Below are 19665 nucleotides of genomic sequence, written 5' to 3'. Positions count from 1 at the left end.
CCTTTCTTGCATCAGTGAGAGGATATTTAAGTTGCAGAATGAAAAAAAGATATTATAAGACAGCTGAGAGGATTTGTAAAGTAAAATAAACCCTGTACAGCTTCAACATGAGGGAAACATGTTGAGCAGTCCGATCACCCAGAAATATTTGATTCTAAGAACAAGTTTAAAAAAACAAGACAATTTACTTTTTTTCAGCCAAAACAGAATTCAACAGTTTATATATAGTCTGACATTCTGAGAATATAGTGAAAAAGACAAATTCAGGTCTATTGAATGAAAATTTGTTCTGTTGGTATAAAATGGAACAAAAGAAATAACAAATGGATCAGTGGTAAAGTAAGGATTTGCTGGTGACCAGAACTAAGATAATAATGCTATACCAAGAAAATCTGCCTTTGTAATATCAACTTCTTTCCCTCTCTCATGAAATGAAATCCCAGAAATTAGATGCAGTGATATTGTTTAAAATAAATCACAGAATAAGCACTCACTAATAAGCAGTTAAATTTACCTTCAGGTCCTTTTCAAGCCTGTCTACTTCAGCACCCAGCATGTCAATGATATTCTCACCATGCTTAAGCATAAAGGCTTCTAATTCTTCAAGGGTTTTCACTTGCTGAATTTCCTAGGAAGAAATTAAATTTAAGAGATTGAGATGAGGAAAAGAAAATAAAGGAATAACACTCCATAGGGTCTTGACATATTTCAAGAGGGAGGAAAAAAACCCTAAACAACACACTTCAGCTTTTGCTATTTACTCTCAAAACATCATCTGTTCCTGTGTCTCACAGACACAGAAGAGTAGCATCTATTCGATGAAAACAGCTGGCTCTGTCATTATCACCTGCATTTGATACAAAACCTTCTTCTATCTTTAATTGATTTCCTCCTTAACTTTCCAAATTAGTTTAGAGAATTTCATTCATTTTCTAGAAGTTTCTGAGGTATTCCTCACAGCAAGGTAGGGCAGGGTACCCCTATGTATTCTTTTTCCATTTTCTGCACTCTTGTTATTTCATTACACTCCTACTTTGGGCATCACATAACCAACTCATCTGAAAGTCCACAAGGATTACAACAAATGCTGCTGTAAGTATGACTCCTCCATAATATCAGAAACTTGAAAACAGTTGACAGGAACTCAGACTAAGAGACCAACAGCACATGAAACTGAAGAAATGAGATTAAGGAAGACAGGATGTTAAACTCCACCCTCCAAAAAACCACAGACATCAGTAGCACCAAAGCAGGTGCTACCATACTGCCATAGAATCATACAGTGGTTTGGGTCAGAAAGGGCCTTAAAGATCATCTAGTTGTTCTCCCACTGCCATAGGCAGGGACACTTTCTGCCACACCAGGTCACTCAGGGCCCCATCCAACCTGTCCTTAAACACCTCATGGGATGGGGAATCCACAACTTCTCTAGGCAACCTGTTCCATTGTCTCACCACCCTGGCCTCCACAGTAAAGAATTTTTTGCTTATATCTACTTTATGTCTTATCACCTTTCAGTTTAAAGCCATGAGCTTTCCTTAGAGGTCTCACACCAAGCTGTCTGGAAGCCATTTGTCCAACAGTTTATCTTAGCTGCAGTATGTTTAGGATAAATAGGTTATTGTAAACAGAAACAAACTATGAAACAGCTAATTCTTCTTGTGCATACAAGTACATGACAGCAACTTCTTTCCTCTTCTCACTACTCTAAAACGAAGAGGAATAATGTAATTGAGCAAGCTTAAAACATATCTCAACCACAATAACCCACGACTACAGTCACAGCTAACAAGGAAAAAACAAGGTAATCTAAATGACAGCACTTCAAAAAATATTGCACAACTGTAGAAAGAGTAACATTGACAGCAGTGCTAGTTGAATGAACTGCTTACTAGAAAAAGTATAGGTCAAAAGGCAAGCATGCTGCCTGCCTCTGCCTACTGAAAGGAGCTACCCTTCAATGACAGTTTTATAACTGTCATGAGGTTACTACATGAAACAACAATGACCTGCGTAAGACACAGTTGCCAACCTAGAATTGATCAGGAAGATCGTTCCCAATAATACTGAAAGGTATTGGACAAACTAGTGAAGGTTGTATGCAATTCCCAAAGAGAATAGCAGGTAAAGAATAAAAGCTAACAAAGCCTTTAAAAGAAGACTACTAAAAACTGCAACAGCAAAGCAACTGGCAATATAAAACCAAGCAAACTTGCAGTGTCTCAGTGGTACAAAGCTGATAGCACTTTTCCTCTTAAAAATGTATTAAAATGAAATCCAGTAGATGAATAGATCAAATATTGCAGTATACATAATACATAATTCTTATTTTGACATTAACATGTTTTCAAAACTGGGATACTAACTAATGATTTAAAATTGCAATGCAAAATTTAAAAGTAAACAAAACTTTTAAGTCATGTTTAATGGACAGACAAAATGCAGACATCTGCATGTCATTTTGAAAGGGCAGAAAAGAAAGAAATTTTGTACACAAATGTACATAAGCAAGGTACAAGGGAAAACAAAAACACTTAAAACTCTCCTTTTATTCAGATAATTATTTTCTTCATACTTCTGCCATGTAGAATACAGCAGAGACCAGTTCTGCATTTCTATATTGAAAAGATGGCTTAAGAAAAGCTGCTCTGAACCATACTGAAATCAGAGACTGACACTTACTAAGGGATGGTTAATTTTTAAACATCATCAAAACACTAAATCATGCGACACAAGCAATCCATATTCACATTGAGTCTGAACAGCTGGACCTGTAAACCCCAACACTGCAACACCAATGCCCAGGGCAATTGGCTCTGCCAAAACAGATGCCTATTTGCAGGTGACAAACTTCTTGTTTCAACTGCAGATCTTGTAATTCAATAAATGTATTGGAAGAATTCTGTTCTCAATTTTTTTTTTTACAGATTTGTATTTTCGAACAAAATCACAGAATCATAGAATATTCCACATTGGAAGGGACACACAAGGGTTACTGACTCCAACACTTACATGAATGGCCCATGCAGAGAGCAAAACCACAACCTTGGCATTATTAGCACCTGGCTCTGACCACCTGAGCCAGTCTCAAGGGTAATGAGTTTAAAAAAAAAAACTTTGCCTTCCTCCTTCTCAGGCCAAAGGTAGGTCTTTCTCAGCAGCACTTAATACAGTTATATCTAAGTACATTTAAAACTAACTTAAAGTAACCCTGCAACCCTTCAAATGAAGAAGTGAAATGTATCTCATCTATTTGCAAGTCTTGAGTTTAGAGGTATTTGAAATAGGGAAGCATCAAATACTGGGGGTTACAAAAGCAATTTTTTTACACATACTTGTAGGAGCTGTTCGATGTCTTGTTTTTCCAGGTAAGACCGAGTAACAACACGTCCATCAAAGTCTACTTCTGCTTTGAACCTCACTTTGCTCATTCCCATGTCTGTGGCTTTCACATCATGAATTGCTCTGAAACACATACATTTTTAAAGAAAATGTAAAACAACATAGAACAAACCACTAGCTAGTTTGACTTCTCATGTTAACAATACTGTCACCAGAAAATGATCCTGTAATTTTAAAAGGGCAGTCTTTGACAGAATATCTTCGTTTTGCCCACACACACTTTCATTAAATGCTGATTTATGTTTAACTGGTTGTATCACTTCCACAGGTTTCTGCAACACCAACATATCTAGAAATCACTGCAATAAAAGACAGACAACTAGAAGCATCCCAAATTTATAACTAGACTAACAGTATATTAGAAAAATATTCCCCAATTAAAAATGTGAGTACTTCTCCATTCTCTGTTCAAAGTTTATGTCCAACTTATTTTCCACTGCTTTCACTTTCCAGAGAAGTTTTTGTGCATATACATGACACTATTTAACAGTCTTTAAATACCCTCAACTCTGAGGAAAGGAAAAATAAGCAGTTGTTAACTAATGAAAGGACACATTGCAATTGTAGAAGTAGCCTTTCCTAAAGTTGGTAAAGACATGATCTTTTGGAGAATTTTCAAAAAGACATTTGACATAAGAAAAAGTTATGGATATAGTGTTTGGAATTTTTTTTTGAGCCTTCAGAACTATTAATCACCGCTTATCAAGATACATCTGTTTTTAAATGCTGAAAATCTATATTTATTTAATGGCTCCTAATAAATACTAAAACATGAAAGCTGTAATATTTGTATTTTGGTCCTTTGTAAAATTCTGGGTTTCTGTAGCAGAGTTTTGCTCCAGCTTGGACAAATTCTAATGTGTGAATATAGGTAGTAAACAACAGGCTCTTAATTTTTCTGGGATAAGAAGCAAACTCAAGACTAAGACACACTGTGGTGAATTTCAAAAGTGACATAAACACAAAATAAAATATTTGAATTTATTAAAATACTCAGTTTATCTTCAAAGCCAAGAAGATTTAAAATTGCCACTGGAGAGTAAGTCTCCACATTTTTCCATCAAGGTGAGAAAAAATAAGTTGAGACTAAAACATGGGACACAAATCACGAAAGGTTCACACTTTTTAAATTCTTGCTTCTGACATTTTCAAACTAAAACAAGTATAAAAGATTTCAAAGACTTTTAGTTTTATTAACAGAAAAATGCATTCTTGACTATTTGGTAAATTCTAACACAAAATTTAGATTCAGCAATGAAGCTCACTTGATGGAGAGTACCAAACTTTACTTCTGTTTATTTTGCTAAATTGTGCAATTTCAAAGAATCTGTAAATTTAGCATGCCCTTTGTCTCAAACAAATTTACTCTTCCCAACTAGAAAAGCTTCTTTGCATCTGAATGTTTATAAATCAGAAATAACTTCACAGGCAGTGTAGGCAGAAAGCAGAAGGCATGTATGTTGGAAGGAGGCTGTTAGAATGTTAGAACAGCCAAAAAAGAACAGGAGACAAAAACTTTAGGATGAACAATCACAGGAAATTTACAGAATACTTCTTGTAATACTCAGGGTGGAAGAGAGGTAAGCATATTAAAAAAAAAAAAGAAATAGAACATGAACTAAGCATATAAAAAAAAAAAAAAAAAAACACCATGAACTAAATATAGAGACACCAAAAAATACATCTTAGTAAATATTTAAGCAGATTGGAAGAACTACCAGCTTACTGGTAGCAATAAAAACTTTCCAGGTCCATTCCAATTAACACAACTATTCTGTGAGCAGTTATCAAATCAAAACAGTATTAATTGGAGTAAACCAGATGACATCAAACTATCTCATCCCAAAGAGGGTATTCAAGAAAAGAGATGTGGTCAATAAAGAGAATTTGGAGCCACATGATTCAATAATGTTGAAGACATATCAAGTGCCTATCAGAATTAAGGAAGAAGATAACAAGTGATATCTGAGCTTCTCATTAAGCAATAGCCTGATAAAATTCAGTGAAATTATGCATATTCTGTAAATGTGAAGGAAAACAGTCTACCTTAGCATATATAATCTGCACAGGAAAGATAAGACTTCTATTTAAGACTTAAAAGAACTAAGAATAACTATGATGGGAAACTAATTTTTCATCTAGCAATACTGATGAGAATTAAAACAAAAACAAATCAGATTAACAATACTGTGCCAAAATTTAAGAAGAATAAACAAATTCATCTATTTAAGTGAGGACACCTGACAACTGAAGGAAAAATAGTTAGAAAGGTGGAGACAAAGAATTCTATATTAAGAACACTAATGCCAGACATTAAGATTTTAGGGAATGCAGGTCTTGTCAAACAATACTGTTATTAAAAAATATTAAAGTATCAAGATTTAGTTGAAAAATATCACCACCACAGAGACTATTTTTAGGAGAACAGCAGTTATTATTATCTGATAATCAAATACTTCATAATTAGCAGCGGATCATGACGTTCAGGCAAGCTACTGCTGGAATAGTAACTGAAGTGGTAGTGCTAACAGGTACTGTGGGAGTAGATATCAGAGCCCCTGGATCCTTTTGTCATTTTGGATCTAGAATACTTTCTGAATCACTAAATGATTCCCTAATTATCTCCTTCTGATTTAGCAAAACACATCTGAAAATAAACGTTGTAAACCATGCCTGAAAGAACAAGGGAGGAATATTCTGGGAGCAGCAACTACAAAAAGCATTGCATTGAGAACTGTAAACCCTAAAAGGCTGAAAGAAAAAAGCAAGTATTATTCACAGCTTTAGAAGCAGGCCAGTATTCAGAAGCTTTTTCTTTTACATTTGGAATCAGAAGGATATGTAAGGGTACAACACACTACAACACATTTTCATTTTAAAAATGTGAGACTTTGAATGTTCAAGAAAATGCTGACACTCCTAGAAGTCAAAAGCTTATGTTGATGAAAACATACATGCAGCCCTTTGAAGAAATACTTAATGTTAAAAGGCTTCCTCATTTCAGCTGCTATATTTTTTTCCTTGTTTCTGCCTTTGTTTTGTTTGTTTTCAGCTTTTTCCCCAAATTATACTTAGTAACAAACAAGGGTAATATTAGTTTGTGAGAACTGAGTTTAAGACCAGGTGTGTTATTAGAAGATGTACATTAACCAAGCTAGAGATAGCAGGCTTGTTGTAAGAACTCAGTCAAAGACAAACCGGGCACTGAAAAAATCAAGGCTGGTAACGAAATGTATCTAAGAAAGAGATAACTGAAGACAAAGGGCATACAGAGGGTATGATTAGCACCTAAACATGTTTCAGCTTCTAACCTCAAAAAAATATAAACATCCAGTTTCTCACAAGTCTTTATTTCTTTTATTAGTCACATTTTTTTTTAAATTAAGGCACTTCTTGTTTAAAAAACAAGAAGAACATGAACTAAGTCTGCTCTTTTGAGAAGTTAGAGCCACCTATAAAATGGAATACAATATAAAATGGTATTTGGCCTAGGAGAAATTTTATTATTTCAGCCTGAGACAAGCAAAAGCCACCTGTGCACTTTGGAAAAAACAACCACAGAAGTCATGTACAGAAGTCGTGTGAACTCACCTACTCTAATACAGCACAGTTGACACATCCTTCACCATTCAGACTAATCCAGGACCACCACAAATACTTAATTTACGGACATGTGAAAATTCTAACAGATTTCTATTCCAAAAAGGATTCTTGTTTAGTTTCTGGAATGAAGGGGATGTCATCCAGACCTCTTGCTTGGAACTGTGATGAGGCAGCACTTAGTTTCTTTCAAATACTCTGGTTTTAACTAACGGGCTTGGAGTTTTTCCCTCCACAGCTCAAAAATTACTACAAATAAAATACAGTATTTCAGCTGATTTACACAGAAATATATTCCTAAACAAGGATTTAAAAGAAACCAAAAAGAAGTTTGCTTCTAAATCAAGGTTAATATGGTAAAGCTAAAATAGCTCACTGAAAAGCATTTAAGAAAGATTATAGAATTCAACGAGCTGTAAGTTTACTACTAATTGCAGACTTGCTAAGAAGAATATATAAGAAATGAGTTAATTTTATAAGCATGTAACATGAAGGATCCACTGCATCATATTGCTACTGCAGCACGTCCTGCCAACTGCTACGGAATTCCAGATACTGAATGTTAACAGTAAGAATTTAAATATTTAAGTGCTAATAAACTATTCAAGCAACATAACAGTATCATTTAAGTACCTGCATTTAATGAATTTGAAAATAGTTTTAAATTTGTGAAGGCTTTCTCATTAGGTCATTGTCAATTCCTGTAATTAATGTGACTGTTAGAATGTATCTGCAATGCTATTTTAGCTGTTGAACACCCGAGAGGTGCAAGTATTCTTTTCATGGAAGTTTTAGCACAGAAATAGAAGTCAGCAATAATAAAGATTCTAGAATCCCAATACAGAAGATTCCACACTAAAAATAATCTTACCAGATTTCTCTCATTAAGCGTTATTTTCTTGCATGCTGTTGTTTATAGTAGAGACTGAGCTGTAAAGACTCTTACCTTACTACAGGATCACTTTCTAGTAACTCGGTGAGCCGCTGCAGTTGTTCAGGTTCAATGGATCGTCCCAGCAGGGCTTCAGTGTTAGTGTAGATTAGAAACGCTGACACAGTTCCTAACAAAGTCCCAACACCTAGCGACCCCACACTGTCATAATACGGGTTTCCTATAAGACATATCAAATTAGTTTCACAGAGTATTTCAAAAACATAGCAGAGAATTCCAATTTCACACTGAAAAGAGTACATAGTTTTGAGGGGTTTTCTGGGTTTTGCTTTTTGGTGAGAATTTTTTGGTTGGTGGGATTTTTTTTTTTTAGTTGGTCACTTAATTGACTTTTTTTTCTTAATTCAGTGGAAATTTTTTCCTACTGAGGAACATGATGAAGCTGGAACAAAACAATTTATCATAAAACAAAGCTGTAAGTTCCTCCTGTCCCTTGACCACTCCTGTCTCCTGCAGGACTCAAAAATGAGTAAATTCTTGTCTCTAAGTGTTTCTGTATTAGTAAACGTAAATTTATACACAAAGTTCCATACACTGAAATACAGGTAGCAGAAAAAAAATCCAGTGTTCTTTATCAGTTACTCAAATATTTGCAAGTATTAACCATTCCCAGAATACAGTACTTATTAGTAAATTTCAAACACTTATTCGTGTTCAGATCTATAGAAATAGTACTGTTATTAAGCTGATAAAGGAAACTAGAAATGAAATTTTAAAATTACTTCTATATAAAAAATGAAACTTGCAATTAAGTCATTAGAAGCCACAAGAAACAAAATTCCAATATTTATTAACTTTAAAAAATAATACTTTAAAAGGGATGAATAAGTAATCATCCCTCTTTAGAAAACTTAACTATGTAGCAAGGACATACATTGAATCACTTGGCAAACAGATCATCTCACCTTTTGCAAAAAATAACTTAGTTTGTATGACAAAATAGCATTAAAAATCTGCTTACAGAGTACAAATATCAGAAATGAAGAGCAGAGACATATTTAAGTCAACCAATATAAATTAAATGCTCTATGTTCATATCATGCATGGGAAGAAATCCACATTCTGCCTGCCTCTGTGCAGAATTTTACCTGTTAAAGAAGTCAGACCCATACAGGTAGCAGCTACAGCCACGCTCAGAACTGCTGCAGCATCCTCCAGTAACACCACATTGGTACTAGGATCACGACTCTGCACAACTGCACACACAACAAAAAATAAAGTTATGTTGCTTTGAAAGCTTAGCTTTACTATGTTATGCGTGGCTCTTAAACTATACTCACAACAGCAATTTAAAAGCGCAATTTCTGCAATTATATAGGTGTAAATTTCATTTTTGCATATGCTCATACTTCCAAAAGTGTTTATACATACTCAGAACGAGCCCGATTATGGAAGTTTCTCCAACATGTTAGAAAAATTAAAAGGGGCATTTATCCTGAAAAATACATGCACTTAGCCAAGTATTTAAGTAGTGCTCCTAAATCAACAGTTTTCACCTAATTTGTTAAATGTAATTTGTTAGTAGATCAATAAAGGGGAAAGGAAAAGGGAAAACAGAACATTGTTTCTATCATTATGCAAATACTAGTGAACAGATTGTGTTTTAAATAACCACATACCTTACTGCTATGATACATACCATACTGATAAAATGAAAGACCCTTGGCTCGAGCACTCCTCCGAATTTCATTTATAGCAACAAGCAGGGTGGCTGAAACAACAAAGTTGTTGCTGAAAATTGCTAGAGGCAAAAGGACTTATTTCCATTTTGAAAAGAGGGAACTTTTCCTTATAATATCACAGCAACAGATCATCAAGAAAGCTCTGATTGTTGGAATTTTGAATGAAGTATAGTTGCTTTCTTTTCTACAGGCATGTCTACCGTACAAATCAGAACAGTTATATTCACTGATAGCTTAATACCAAAAAGTCAATCCATGTCTACTTCCCAAATTATGTGTTCTTCAACTTCTTATTATATAGACATATATTAAAAACAGAAGTTTTCACATTTTGCTTTTTGTTTGTTTACAAGTATTTGCAACAGAGCTCAAAACTTCACTGTCTAAGCAAGGATCAATTATTACTGTAATTACTGACATTGTAATTTTAAGAGATTACAAATACTTAAATAGAAACTTGAAACTGCATACCTCCTTCAGATACCAATGACCCTGCTAAAATGCAGTATGCCTGTATGTAAAAAAAAAAAAAAGTCAGATATGATACTGTATTATACGCACATTTCTACAGATCTCTTCACCACAGGCTATCCAAACAGCATTCCAGAACCACATTACCCACTGTGCCATGGAATTGTCCCTAAACAGAAGGGGCCAGTAATAACTGAATCATGCAATATATTCCAAAACAGGAAAGGGGGACCTCTTGTAAGGGCGGATATGAAAGGAAGATGAAGCGTTTGGAGAATAGCTCATTTTGCTGCAAGATCAACTACAGTTTAAAGATTTTTTTTTTTTCTTAAAACATACTTTCATTAAGAATGGTTTGAGTTAATTGTGTTGGGATTCAAACTGACTCAGGAAGTGAATTTTAGGCTATGCCACTATTTTTTATCAAGTTACTGATGTTAAATACAATACCAAACAAGATTAGCTTACCCAGAGAAGAGATTCTACAGGATGAGGGTGGAGTAAACCTATGATCCCATGATACCAAGAAAGTCCTGCACCCATCATGAAAATGCCTACTCCACTAATCAGGGAGGCAATATAGCGCATATTTGTGAAACCATACCTAGAAGAAAGGAATGAAAATTATTTTAGGAATATAAGATTCTACATCTCTACAAACCTATCTCAAAGTTTGCCATTAATTTTTACATGCCTTAAATTATCATCATATGGCTTGGCATCTATTTAAGACAAAGCTGCTAAATCCAATCTAATCCAAGGTGAAAAAAACTTCTACTTGAAAAGGGATACCTAATACATGTAAGGACATCAAGCAAAAATATTTTTCTAACTTGTTTTTAAATAGGTGTATTAGCTCCTGTACAATGACCAAGGATTTTATTTTACAATTTAAAAAGACCCCAAAATAAACAACATTCGTGTCACTTTTAGATTTTAGTGAAATGTTACTTCTAAACAAGGACTCTAGTTTTGTGAGTAGCCAGTCTACATAATTATTAATGCTAATTAAAGGGAAAAAAATTATACATCTCTCTCAATAGTTGAGCTTACTACAGACATTTGACACTTGCAGTTTTTAAGTGCAGTGGAGGAATTAAAGCAATATTAAAAGTTTTGTGCTTATTCTTTTTTTCAGTTTTAACTCCATCCACAAACACTTTTTGTTTCTTTTGTCTATACTGAGGAAGAAGGGAAAGAAGAGAGAGGGGAAAATGAGATATGATGAATATTTGCACAAATTTAAGATTTAAATTTTTCAAATTTTAATGATGTGTTAATGAAAAAAAGTGTAACTAATTCCATAAATTAGATTTTTGAACTAGTGCTAAAAGAATGAAAGACTTGTCCAAACATATGAAGAGTAAAACAGGTCAACACTGAGAAAATATCATGAAGACTACAGCTTATAACTTGTAAGGACTTATCAAGTAATATCCCTATTACTAGATGCAAACAAACAGCAGTTTATGTCAAACACAACTCTTTATGGTACAAGTAACGAGCTTGCATAAAAGCACTTAGTTGAAAAAAAAGAAGAGGACAGTAATTTTTATTTTTAAAAAAATCCCGTGATTCACATGAACAGTGTAGATCTATTAGCTGGAAGAGGCAACCAGAACAGCCCAGAAAACTTAGAGAAATATCATCAATTAAAATAAAAGAGTGCAAAAGTGTACCACAAAAATAAAAAATAAATAAATAAATAAAATTAAAACAAAAAAAAAAAAAACAACAAAACAAAAACAACAACAACAAAAAAAAACACACACCACAACAACACCAACACATGCCCCAAACCACTGAAACTACAACTCCTGGAACTTGAAAGAAAACCCTTACTTTATCTGTTGTAAAAACAGAAACCTGTTTCAGAAATGACACAAAAGAGCAAATGAAAAAGAACAAGGTGATGCACAAACAAGAACTGATTTTACTCCTATATATAGTTACCAAAATCTTTATTTACTCAAAAAGCTTACGGATGACTAGGGTCAGGTGTCCTTGCAGACTGACTGATGCCCAAAGCTAGCAAGGCCTATTTAAGACAAGAGGTTAAAAAAATTAGAAACATTTGGCATCAACTGAACTTGAAAGGTAAAGGCAGATGTAATTTGTTGAACTGCATATATGCTTTGCTACTGATATCTTATTAGAGCTGAAATATAATCCTCAAAATTTGTCATCTACCACTCCCAAAAAATTGTTAGTTATACCTACATATATAATATATATGCAATTATATGTTATGTATATATAATTACTACTAATTATAATTTTAGAATCACAACTGAAAATTAACATTACATGCAATCAGAAGTGTTGTTGCTGTGCTTCAGCATGAAGGAATGAAGCTGCTCAGGGAACAAAGCTATTTAAATAAATCCCTCTTGAAGAAAAATTGTACTGAGCCTGTGGTGTAGTATGTGATGACAACATTTAAAGCAGTAACTTTACACTGCAACTTTTCAGCATATTTTGAAGGAAGAAATAACCTCTTGCTATCCAAATTGCCTATCTAGGATGTATTTAATTAGGCATGTATTAAGAAGTTGTTGATGCAGTAAGTCATAAATCTAGACCTGAATTTTGCAAAATGGATAATGAAATATAGTAAGAAGTATTAAAATGCAGATACTTTAATCTTAGCAGCAGCAAGCTGCTTTGAGGCAGCAAGATTTCTCCTGTGTTTTTCCCAAAACCACACATTCAATTACTTGAAAAAACAAAACAAACCCTCTACATTTCAGTAGAATGTTCAACTTTTACATTTAAAAAACAGAAGAACTCTTCAGTGACTATAATACCATTACCAAACTTGGTTCACCTGTTAATTGGCATATTTGGCCAAGTGAAAAATCACACACTCTAAGGCTGGCCTCCCCATAAATTTAACTATTACTGGTTGAATTAGGAGCACCCCTGTCTTCACTTTACATTTGGAACAGCTGAAAGGTTGTGTGAAACCATCAAACAAAGTGTGAGTTGTCAGCTCAGTCTTTCTGGATGGAGAAGCATACTGGGTCCAACTCAAGCAAAAAGTATGCCAAAACTACGCTAACAGACTTCTCAAGATACTCAGTCTGCTCTAAGGTTCCACAGGTTCCTCAAATTTGGAGGAGCACAAGACTGTTGTATTTGATGAGTTACAAGCTACCCAAGGACTCCACTTGCTTGAGCTGCAGGAGCCTTTCCTTCAACCCTTTCTTTAAGGGTTGGTTTTTTTCACCCCCAAATCGCCTTCCAATATCACTTCAAGGTCTCATAACATCTGCTTCAAGCACACTACAGAAAACAGTGGAAAAAAACAACTTTAATTTTATCCCTGCACATTAATATTACATGTCCAATTCTGAGCCTGCCACTCCACTTCTCAAAGCAAACGTGCCACATATGTGGCCACTTGTGCTGTGAAGCTGACAGGTAATCTAAGAAAAGAAAAAGAAAACAAGATGTCCAAATTCACATCATTATTCTACCTAGACATGAATAAGTAACTCAGTCTGTCATTGTATTACAATAACTGACGGGAGAGGCATTTCAAGTTAACATTTGACCAAAATATTAACCAAAATCATTTTAGTTTCAACTAACACTCATGATCCATGAAATAACTGAGTATAGTTCTTACTGCAACTCCCCTCTTTCAACTTACTTCTAAAAAACTTCAAAATCTACATTCTGACTTCCCATTATTACACTGATACAAATTAAGTAGTGCTCTATTTTTTTTTTTTAAATACAAGTGCACTACAAGCACTCTAAGTATCTTTAAGAGTGTCTTTACTCCCAGTTTTATTACAAGTACTAATTTGAACACAATGGAGAAAAATACTCACCTGGTTACATGTGTCTGCTAAAGAATGTATGGCTTCTGAAAACATACTTGCAGAACCCGTGTAAACCCAGGCAAGTAGCTTAAAGAAAAAATTCAACCCATTTCTGAAAACAAAGAGAAGAAATAACAGAATATTTGATGTTATATTTTCAGCAAAATCAGAAGTACTGTACAATCATGAGTTATCTGCCAGAAAGGCGTAAACTCAAATATCAGGTTAATAATTAGAGAGCTGTACAGACATATAATTCATAGAGATTTTCTGTATGCTTACTGTGAAAGAAGTCCTTTCAGATAAACTTGATAAAGATACAAAGTTTATTTTTCAGAAATCATTAACTTCTAAGCAAATAGGTTGTACTTTATTAAAACTACCATCACACTCACTACTCAGAGCATCGGATTTTCCACCAGCAGGAGAATACAAGTCTTAACTTCCTTTTCTATTTTCTCAATCCTTTGCCTCCTACACATCCTCTCCCAATACTGTACTGCAAAGGTTCCGTACTTCAACTTCAGTCTGAGCCATTCTCAGTAGGATCCAAATGTGAGTCAACAGACAGGAAGACAAGGCTATCACTAGATTACACTGTAAAAATTATCTATGGAACTTCTCCATTAAGATTTTCAGTGTGAATTGTGAAAACATTTTTACAGTTACAGGTTTACTGGAGTAAACATTGTCTTATGTTGCACAAAGGTAACTATTAACACCAAAGTCCAAATTTACATTCTCACTTCAAACATTATCAGAATCAGGAGGTTAACTCTACAAACATATTGCACAGAAAAGTCAGATTCCTCTATCTTTTTTTCACATGAGTTTCATTTATTGCCAATTTTTAAAATATCTAAATAAACTGTTATAAGAAACTATTAACAACATCTTCTAGTGGCATATTTTAACATGTGCCAGAAATCTTATTCAAGTTAGAGGAAGCAAACTCAGCAGATTCTGAGAAGGAAACTAATATGATTGGTTGGAAACAAAGTTACATTTTACATCAGTGTCCATCATTTCAGAAAGTATTTCCTCTGTTACACGGGACTGAAATGACTAATTTAGCTACATTTCTATCTGCATGGACCTGAAAGTAGAAAATCTTAAAAGAACACAAACCAAAGCTATCAACACAGAGTGCAGCAGCGCAGCCAGTCTATACCCTCACACATGGATCCACAGAACAACTCTGCTCTTGACTGAACCACATTTCATCCTCACGAGGGAAGCCTGAACTTTGTTAAAAGTCTACCAAATAATTCTAACTGGAAAAGTTAAGACAGATTGATCTTTTTTGACACAAAGCCAAAAGCCATTAAAAAGACCACAAACAAAGGAGCACTGATGGTGGCCTTGACTTAAATCTCTGAAAAGCCATCAGATATTTGAGTTCCAAGAGCAGCTTCAACTTCTGAAACAGCCCCACAAAAAGATGACTGAGCACCACAATTATCTCTACAAACTTCCCCTGGCCCAGCTGCCAGGCACTCACATATAAAAATACCCAATAATCAAAAGGTATTTATGAAAACTGTGCAAAGTTTACAGCAATGCTCTGTCTACAAAGCAGGAGGAAAGGTCTGCTTTCTCTGCAGGAGTGTAAGAAACAGGAGGAGGCAGAAATGACCACAACACCTGCAGTCTTTTCCTTCCATTAGAAACACCAATGCTAAAAATTCCTACGTTTTAAACTTAGAAGGCTCTGAACAGTTAGTAGTAGAATACTCAGTAGAGAGGGAGGTTTCCAGCCAAATGAGTTTTGTATTTTTATCCCCCAAATAAAAGAATATAGTTCTGCAGAAGCTCAAAGAGTTACTTCCTACTCCAAATGTTTTTGTTTCCTGGGCCAAAAAAAGTATTTTCCCCTTTTCATTATGCTCAGTTATATCAATAGTGTCTTAAAAATAGCTTTAATAAAGCAAAATGTATGCAAGTAAGTTTTAGCCTTCATTTCCTGAGAGAAACTTAACACACTTCCTCCTATTTCATGCCAGATAGTCTCTGTGATCATCTGCTTTATATCAGGATCATTAACTTGTTTCAGTCAAACTTGTAAAACATATGAAAGGTAAAAAACTCCAAAAACATCCCCTTTTCAAACAGAAAATAAATAACAGTATAAAGAGAAAAATGAATTATTTTCTGTTAGTTATATGGAAGATTCTTTAAAATGTATTAAAAGCTTCCTCTCAAGGAGCAAGAAAAAAGGAAAACTTTAGGTCCTTCAAAATTTTAGTTTTTTACTTTAAGAAACTGTATAGTCTGATCAACTCCAAAAAAACTGCTCTTCTCTCATCAGAGATTCATTCAGTACCTGACCTCTATGCATTGATCAATGTATTCACATAAACTCTCTCCTATCAACAATAAACAGACAAATCTATTAACTTTAGTTACAGACACAGGTATCTTTATCTTAAATACACACAGTGTTCCTATTTCCAGGATAATATAAATAAATAGCTTTTTACTTGCATAAACAAAACTTTTTTTTTTTTTTTTTACTTACATGCAAATAGCTACCATTACCACCTTCCCTGGTCCCTTGAAAAACATAGCTGCTGTACTGGAGCGTGGCTACATAAAGAAATAACAGATTATTTAATAACTAAATCTTGACCTCATGAGAGACCTACCATACAAATTATTAAATAAAAAAACTTGCACTACCCTGTACTGCAAAAGTTCTTGAAGGCAACTAATTTACTACTGAATGTCCAGCCAAACTGCAGTTACTTAGGTTTTTTTAATTATCAGTATATTCACTACACATAGTAATAGGTTATACTTGAAATCATGAGTACAGCGATTTTGATAAGAGGGCAAATGAAAAAAACCTCTTAGTGGGGGATTACATTGTCACAGTAAGAACTCATTCAAGCTGTCATCATAACATTTACAACTGCGTAACAATCAGATATATCTGGTATGTTACAGTCCAAAAGATCTTCCAGTAACATTCAGTTACACAAATTTTCCTACAAAAGGTATCTTAACACATTTCACAACACTTTTCTAGCCAAACACTTGAAAATGCCCTTACCTTAGTATTTCCAAAGAACTCCTTGTATTCCCACAACAGCTTTTGGTTTCTAAACAAATCTGCAGTACAAAATTCACATCATGAATATGTACTAGTAACCAGTAGTTTCAGGAACTGAAGTCTACTTTTTTATGCAGCAGCCAACTTCTAACAAGAGTTAGATGAGCTATCTGTGAAAAAATTCCTGTCTTGATATTGTTAATCAGAAACACATGGTGTTATACACACATGCAAAATGCCAAATACAATCTGTTATCATCCTAAACATTGTAACCATTTCTACCAACAAATGATAATGCACAGAGGGAAAAACTCAAAATACGCTTCGGCAAATTCAGGCATTTTATTTGTATCCAAAAATTTTTCTTCAGGTCAATAAAAATTGACTGCACTTGCAGTCCACTTACAGATACCTTAACATGTAAAAGCAGTTCTAGCTTTTCTTGACAGAAGGCTGTTCAAGTGGCACAACTGTTTCAAAAAAAAAAAACCTCTCATTTTAAGGTAGACAACTGGACTAAGTATCTTGAAGCAGTATTGCCTCCTGTGTGATTTTAACTGACTAGACAGATCCAAATACATTACAAACTACGGATTTGCCTCTACATGTTACTGATAATACCAGCAAGGATAACAAAAATAATATTACACAAAAAAATGGGGTACTTTTTGGGGGTACTTCTCCCCTTCTGAAACACAAAGGCAAGCTGAATTATTTTCAGAGGAAAAAAATAATGAGTAGCAGCCTGGTATAAAGATTTGGATCAGTTTGAACTCTCTTCAAAATTCTCAATTAGAAAAAATGCAAAAGCATTGAAAATGTAAATTATCATCTAAAAATTGAAAGCCCCCTCCCAAAAGAGTATGACTATAAATCTCCACTGAATGTATGTTCTTGCTGTATCACAAAGATGATAAATTGCAAGATAGTAACAGACTGTATCTGCATAGATAGTAACATTTCACTCTAAGATTATGCCATAAAACCTAGTCAGCAATTGCTAGTTCCAAATTTACATGTTTTCAATAAAGTAACACTATCTTGTGAATTTCTAACAATAATATTTTCTTGCTACATTTCAAGGTATTTGAAAACTCTATACTCACTTTCTCTGTACTTGATCTCTGCCTCTTTACGTCGCTTTCTTTCTCTGGCAAGAGCCTCCGGACTACCCCAGACTTCAAGAGATCTGCATGAAGTAAAAATAACTTAACAATTTTCTATTCATACAACTTTTTACAACTTTTTTTTTCAAGCATAAAACCATACCATCTGATTTTATATATACAATCCAAATATAATAATCAGGATATAAAATGTGTTCAGATAGAAAATGGAAAAAATTCTATCTGAAATGCGTTCAGATAGAAAATGATTGCCCTTTCCCACTGCAAACCTGACTTTTAAAGCTCTTTTCTCTCATATCATCCTTTTAAAATGTTCTTACTTCGCCTCTACATCCGATCTCAGGTACACCGTGAAAGTCTCAGTGTCATCATGGGGACTTCGTCGTTTAATTTTTCTCAGCTGGTCTAAATCACTAAGGAAAGTGGACAAAGAGTTTAGTGTAAGAAAAGAATCATATTGTTCTAATTTGACTTTTATGTCTGGGTGATGATTGACAATTTTGATATTCTTAATTTGTTGTACAAAAAAAAAAAGTGAAGTTGTCTACTTCAAACAAAACAGGAAGACAACATGAAGCAAGGGATCTCTAGCAGGCTATTGAAAACTCCTGTTTTTCACATCCAGAAGTCTAAACACTAAATAATGAAACATCCAATGAATGATCTGTATGCCTCTGATAACGTGTACATATGCTAAACAAGAGGCTCTATGAATTAGCCTCCCTAAATGGAAATCAGAAGTCATGTGACAAGAAAATTTACAGTATTTAATCCCCAAATTTACACATTTGCACAAGCTGCAAAAGGCTGAAGATAACAAAGCTGCTACTTGGGGAAACAGATAAATTTCCTGTGCTGAACTACACATTACGGCATCCATACCATTATGTAAAAACAGGAGGAACAGAGGTGTCTCCCCCCACCTAGATTTATGGTCTCATAAGTACAAATAAACTACTTTAAGAAACAAGTACTGAAACATGAAAATTAGGTGCAACCTCCTAGTCCATTGTAAAAATAAGCAACTAAGTTCAGCCATTTACAATTAAGTACACCACAGAAGCATCCAGAAAAAAATTGTTGTGCAAAATCACTCTACAATCACAATTACTTCTCTTGGACATATGAACAAATATTCAGAATTTAAACCCATCATACCTTGATTTAAGACAGAACTCATTTATTGCTCTGACTCCAGTGATGAAGTTATTCTGTGTGTATTTTGGTCCATATTCTCTTTTTTTAAGGACTGCTTTCACTTAAGAAAATAGATACACAAGTTAAGTCACTCATAGAAGACTACAGGGGAAACTTCAAAAAGCAATTCAATCTGGTATCATATTGTGTTATCTTTTTAGTGGAAATCTGAAAAACAATGCTTGCCAGTGATACAGAAAATTGACAGTGAAGTGAAAGGTATCTTCCTCATTGCGGAATTGAATATTTACCTCCATAGAAATAGAATGATTTACCTCCAAAAAATGCCACTTACTAAGCTGTAGTTCAGGGTTCCCAAACCTAACTGCCACAGTCAGCTACTGCTCCAAC

The 19665-nt window shown here is 34.3% G+C and overlaps 1 protein-coding gene across 1 annotated transcript in view; it reads right to left on the bottom strand.

Annotated features, from left to right (window-relative positions):
* The window catches only part of SLC30A9 (solute carrier family 30 member 9), a 33424-nt gene that overhangs the window by 7176 nt on the left and 6583 nt on the right, over window positions 1-19665 (bottom strand). The window contains exons 4-17 of the mRNA XM_040063941.1: window positions 19276-19375; window positions 18438-18530; window positions 18097-18179; window positions 16990-17048; window positions 16456-16523; window positions 13947-14049; window positions 12090-12145; window positions 10576-10711; window positions 10108-10147; window positions 9594-9665; window positions 9043-9150; window positions 7949-8114; window positions 3336-3465; window positions 515-628 (exon numbers count right to left, since the gene is read on the bottom strand). Of these exons, the coding sequence (XP_039919875.1) occupies window positions 515-628; window positions 3336-3465; window positions 7949-8114; window positions 9043-9150; window positions 9594-9665; window positions 10108-10147; window positions 10576-10711; window positions 12090-12145; window positions 13947-14049; window positions 16456-16523; window positions 16990-17048; window positions 18097-18179; window positions 18438-18530; window positions 19276-19375 (1328 nt within the window). The remainder of the gene's footprint in view (window positions 1-514; window positions 629-3335; window positions 3466-7948; window positions 8115-9042; window positions 9151-9593; window positions 9666-10107; window positions 10148-10575; window positions 10712-12089; window positions 12146-13946; window positions 14050-16455; window positions 16524-16989; window positions 17049-18096; window positions 18180-18437; window positions 18531-19275; window positions 19376-19665) is intronic.

The sequence above is a fragment of the Hirundo rustica genome, chromosome 5, assembly GCF_015227805.2.
Source record: "Hirundo rustica isolate bHirRus1 chromosome 5, bHirRus1.pri.v3, whole genome shotgun sequence".
Taxonomy (NCBI): Eukaryota; Metazoa; Chordata; class Aves; order Passeriformes; family Hirundinidae; genus Hirundo; species Hirundo rustica.
Note: the sequence above shows the minus strand (reverse complement) of the source record. Positions and strands in the feature narration are given on the sequence as shown.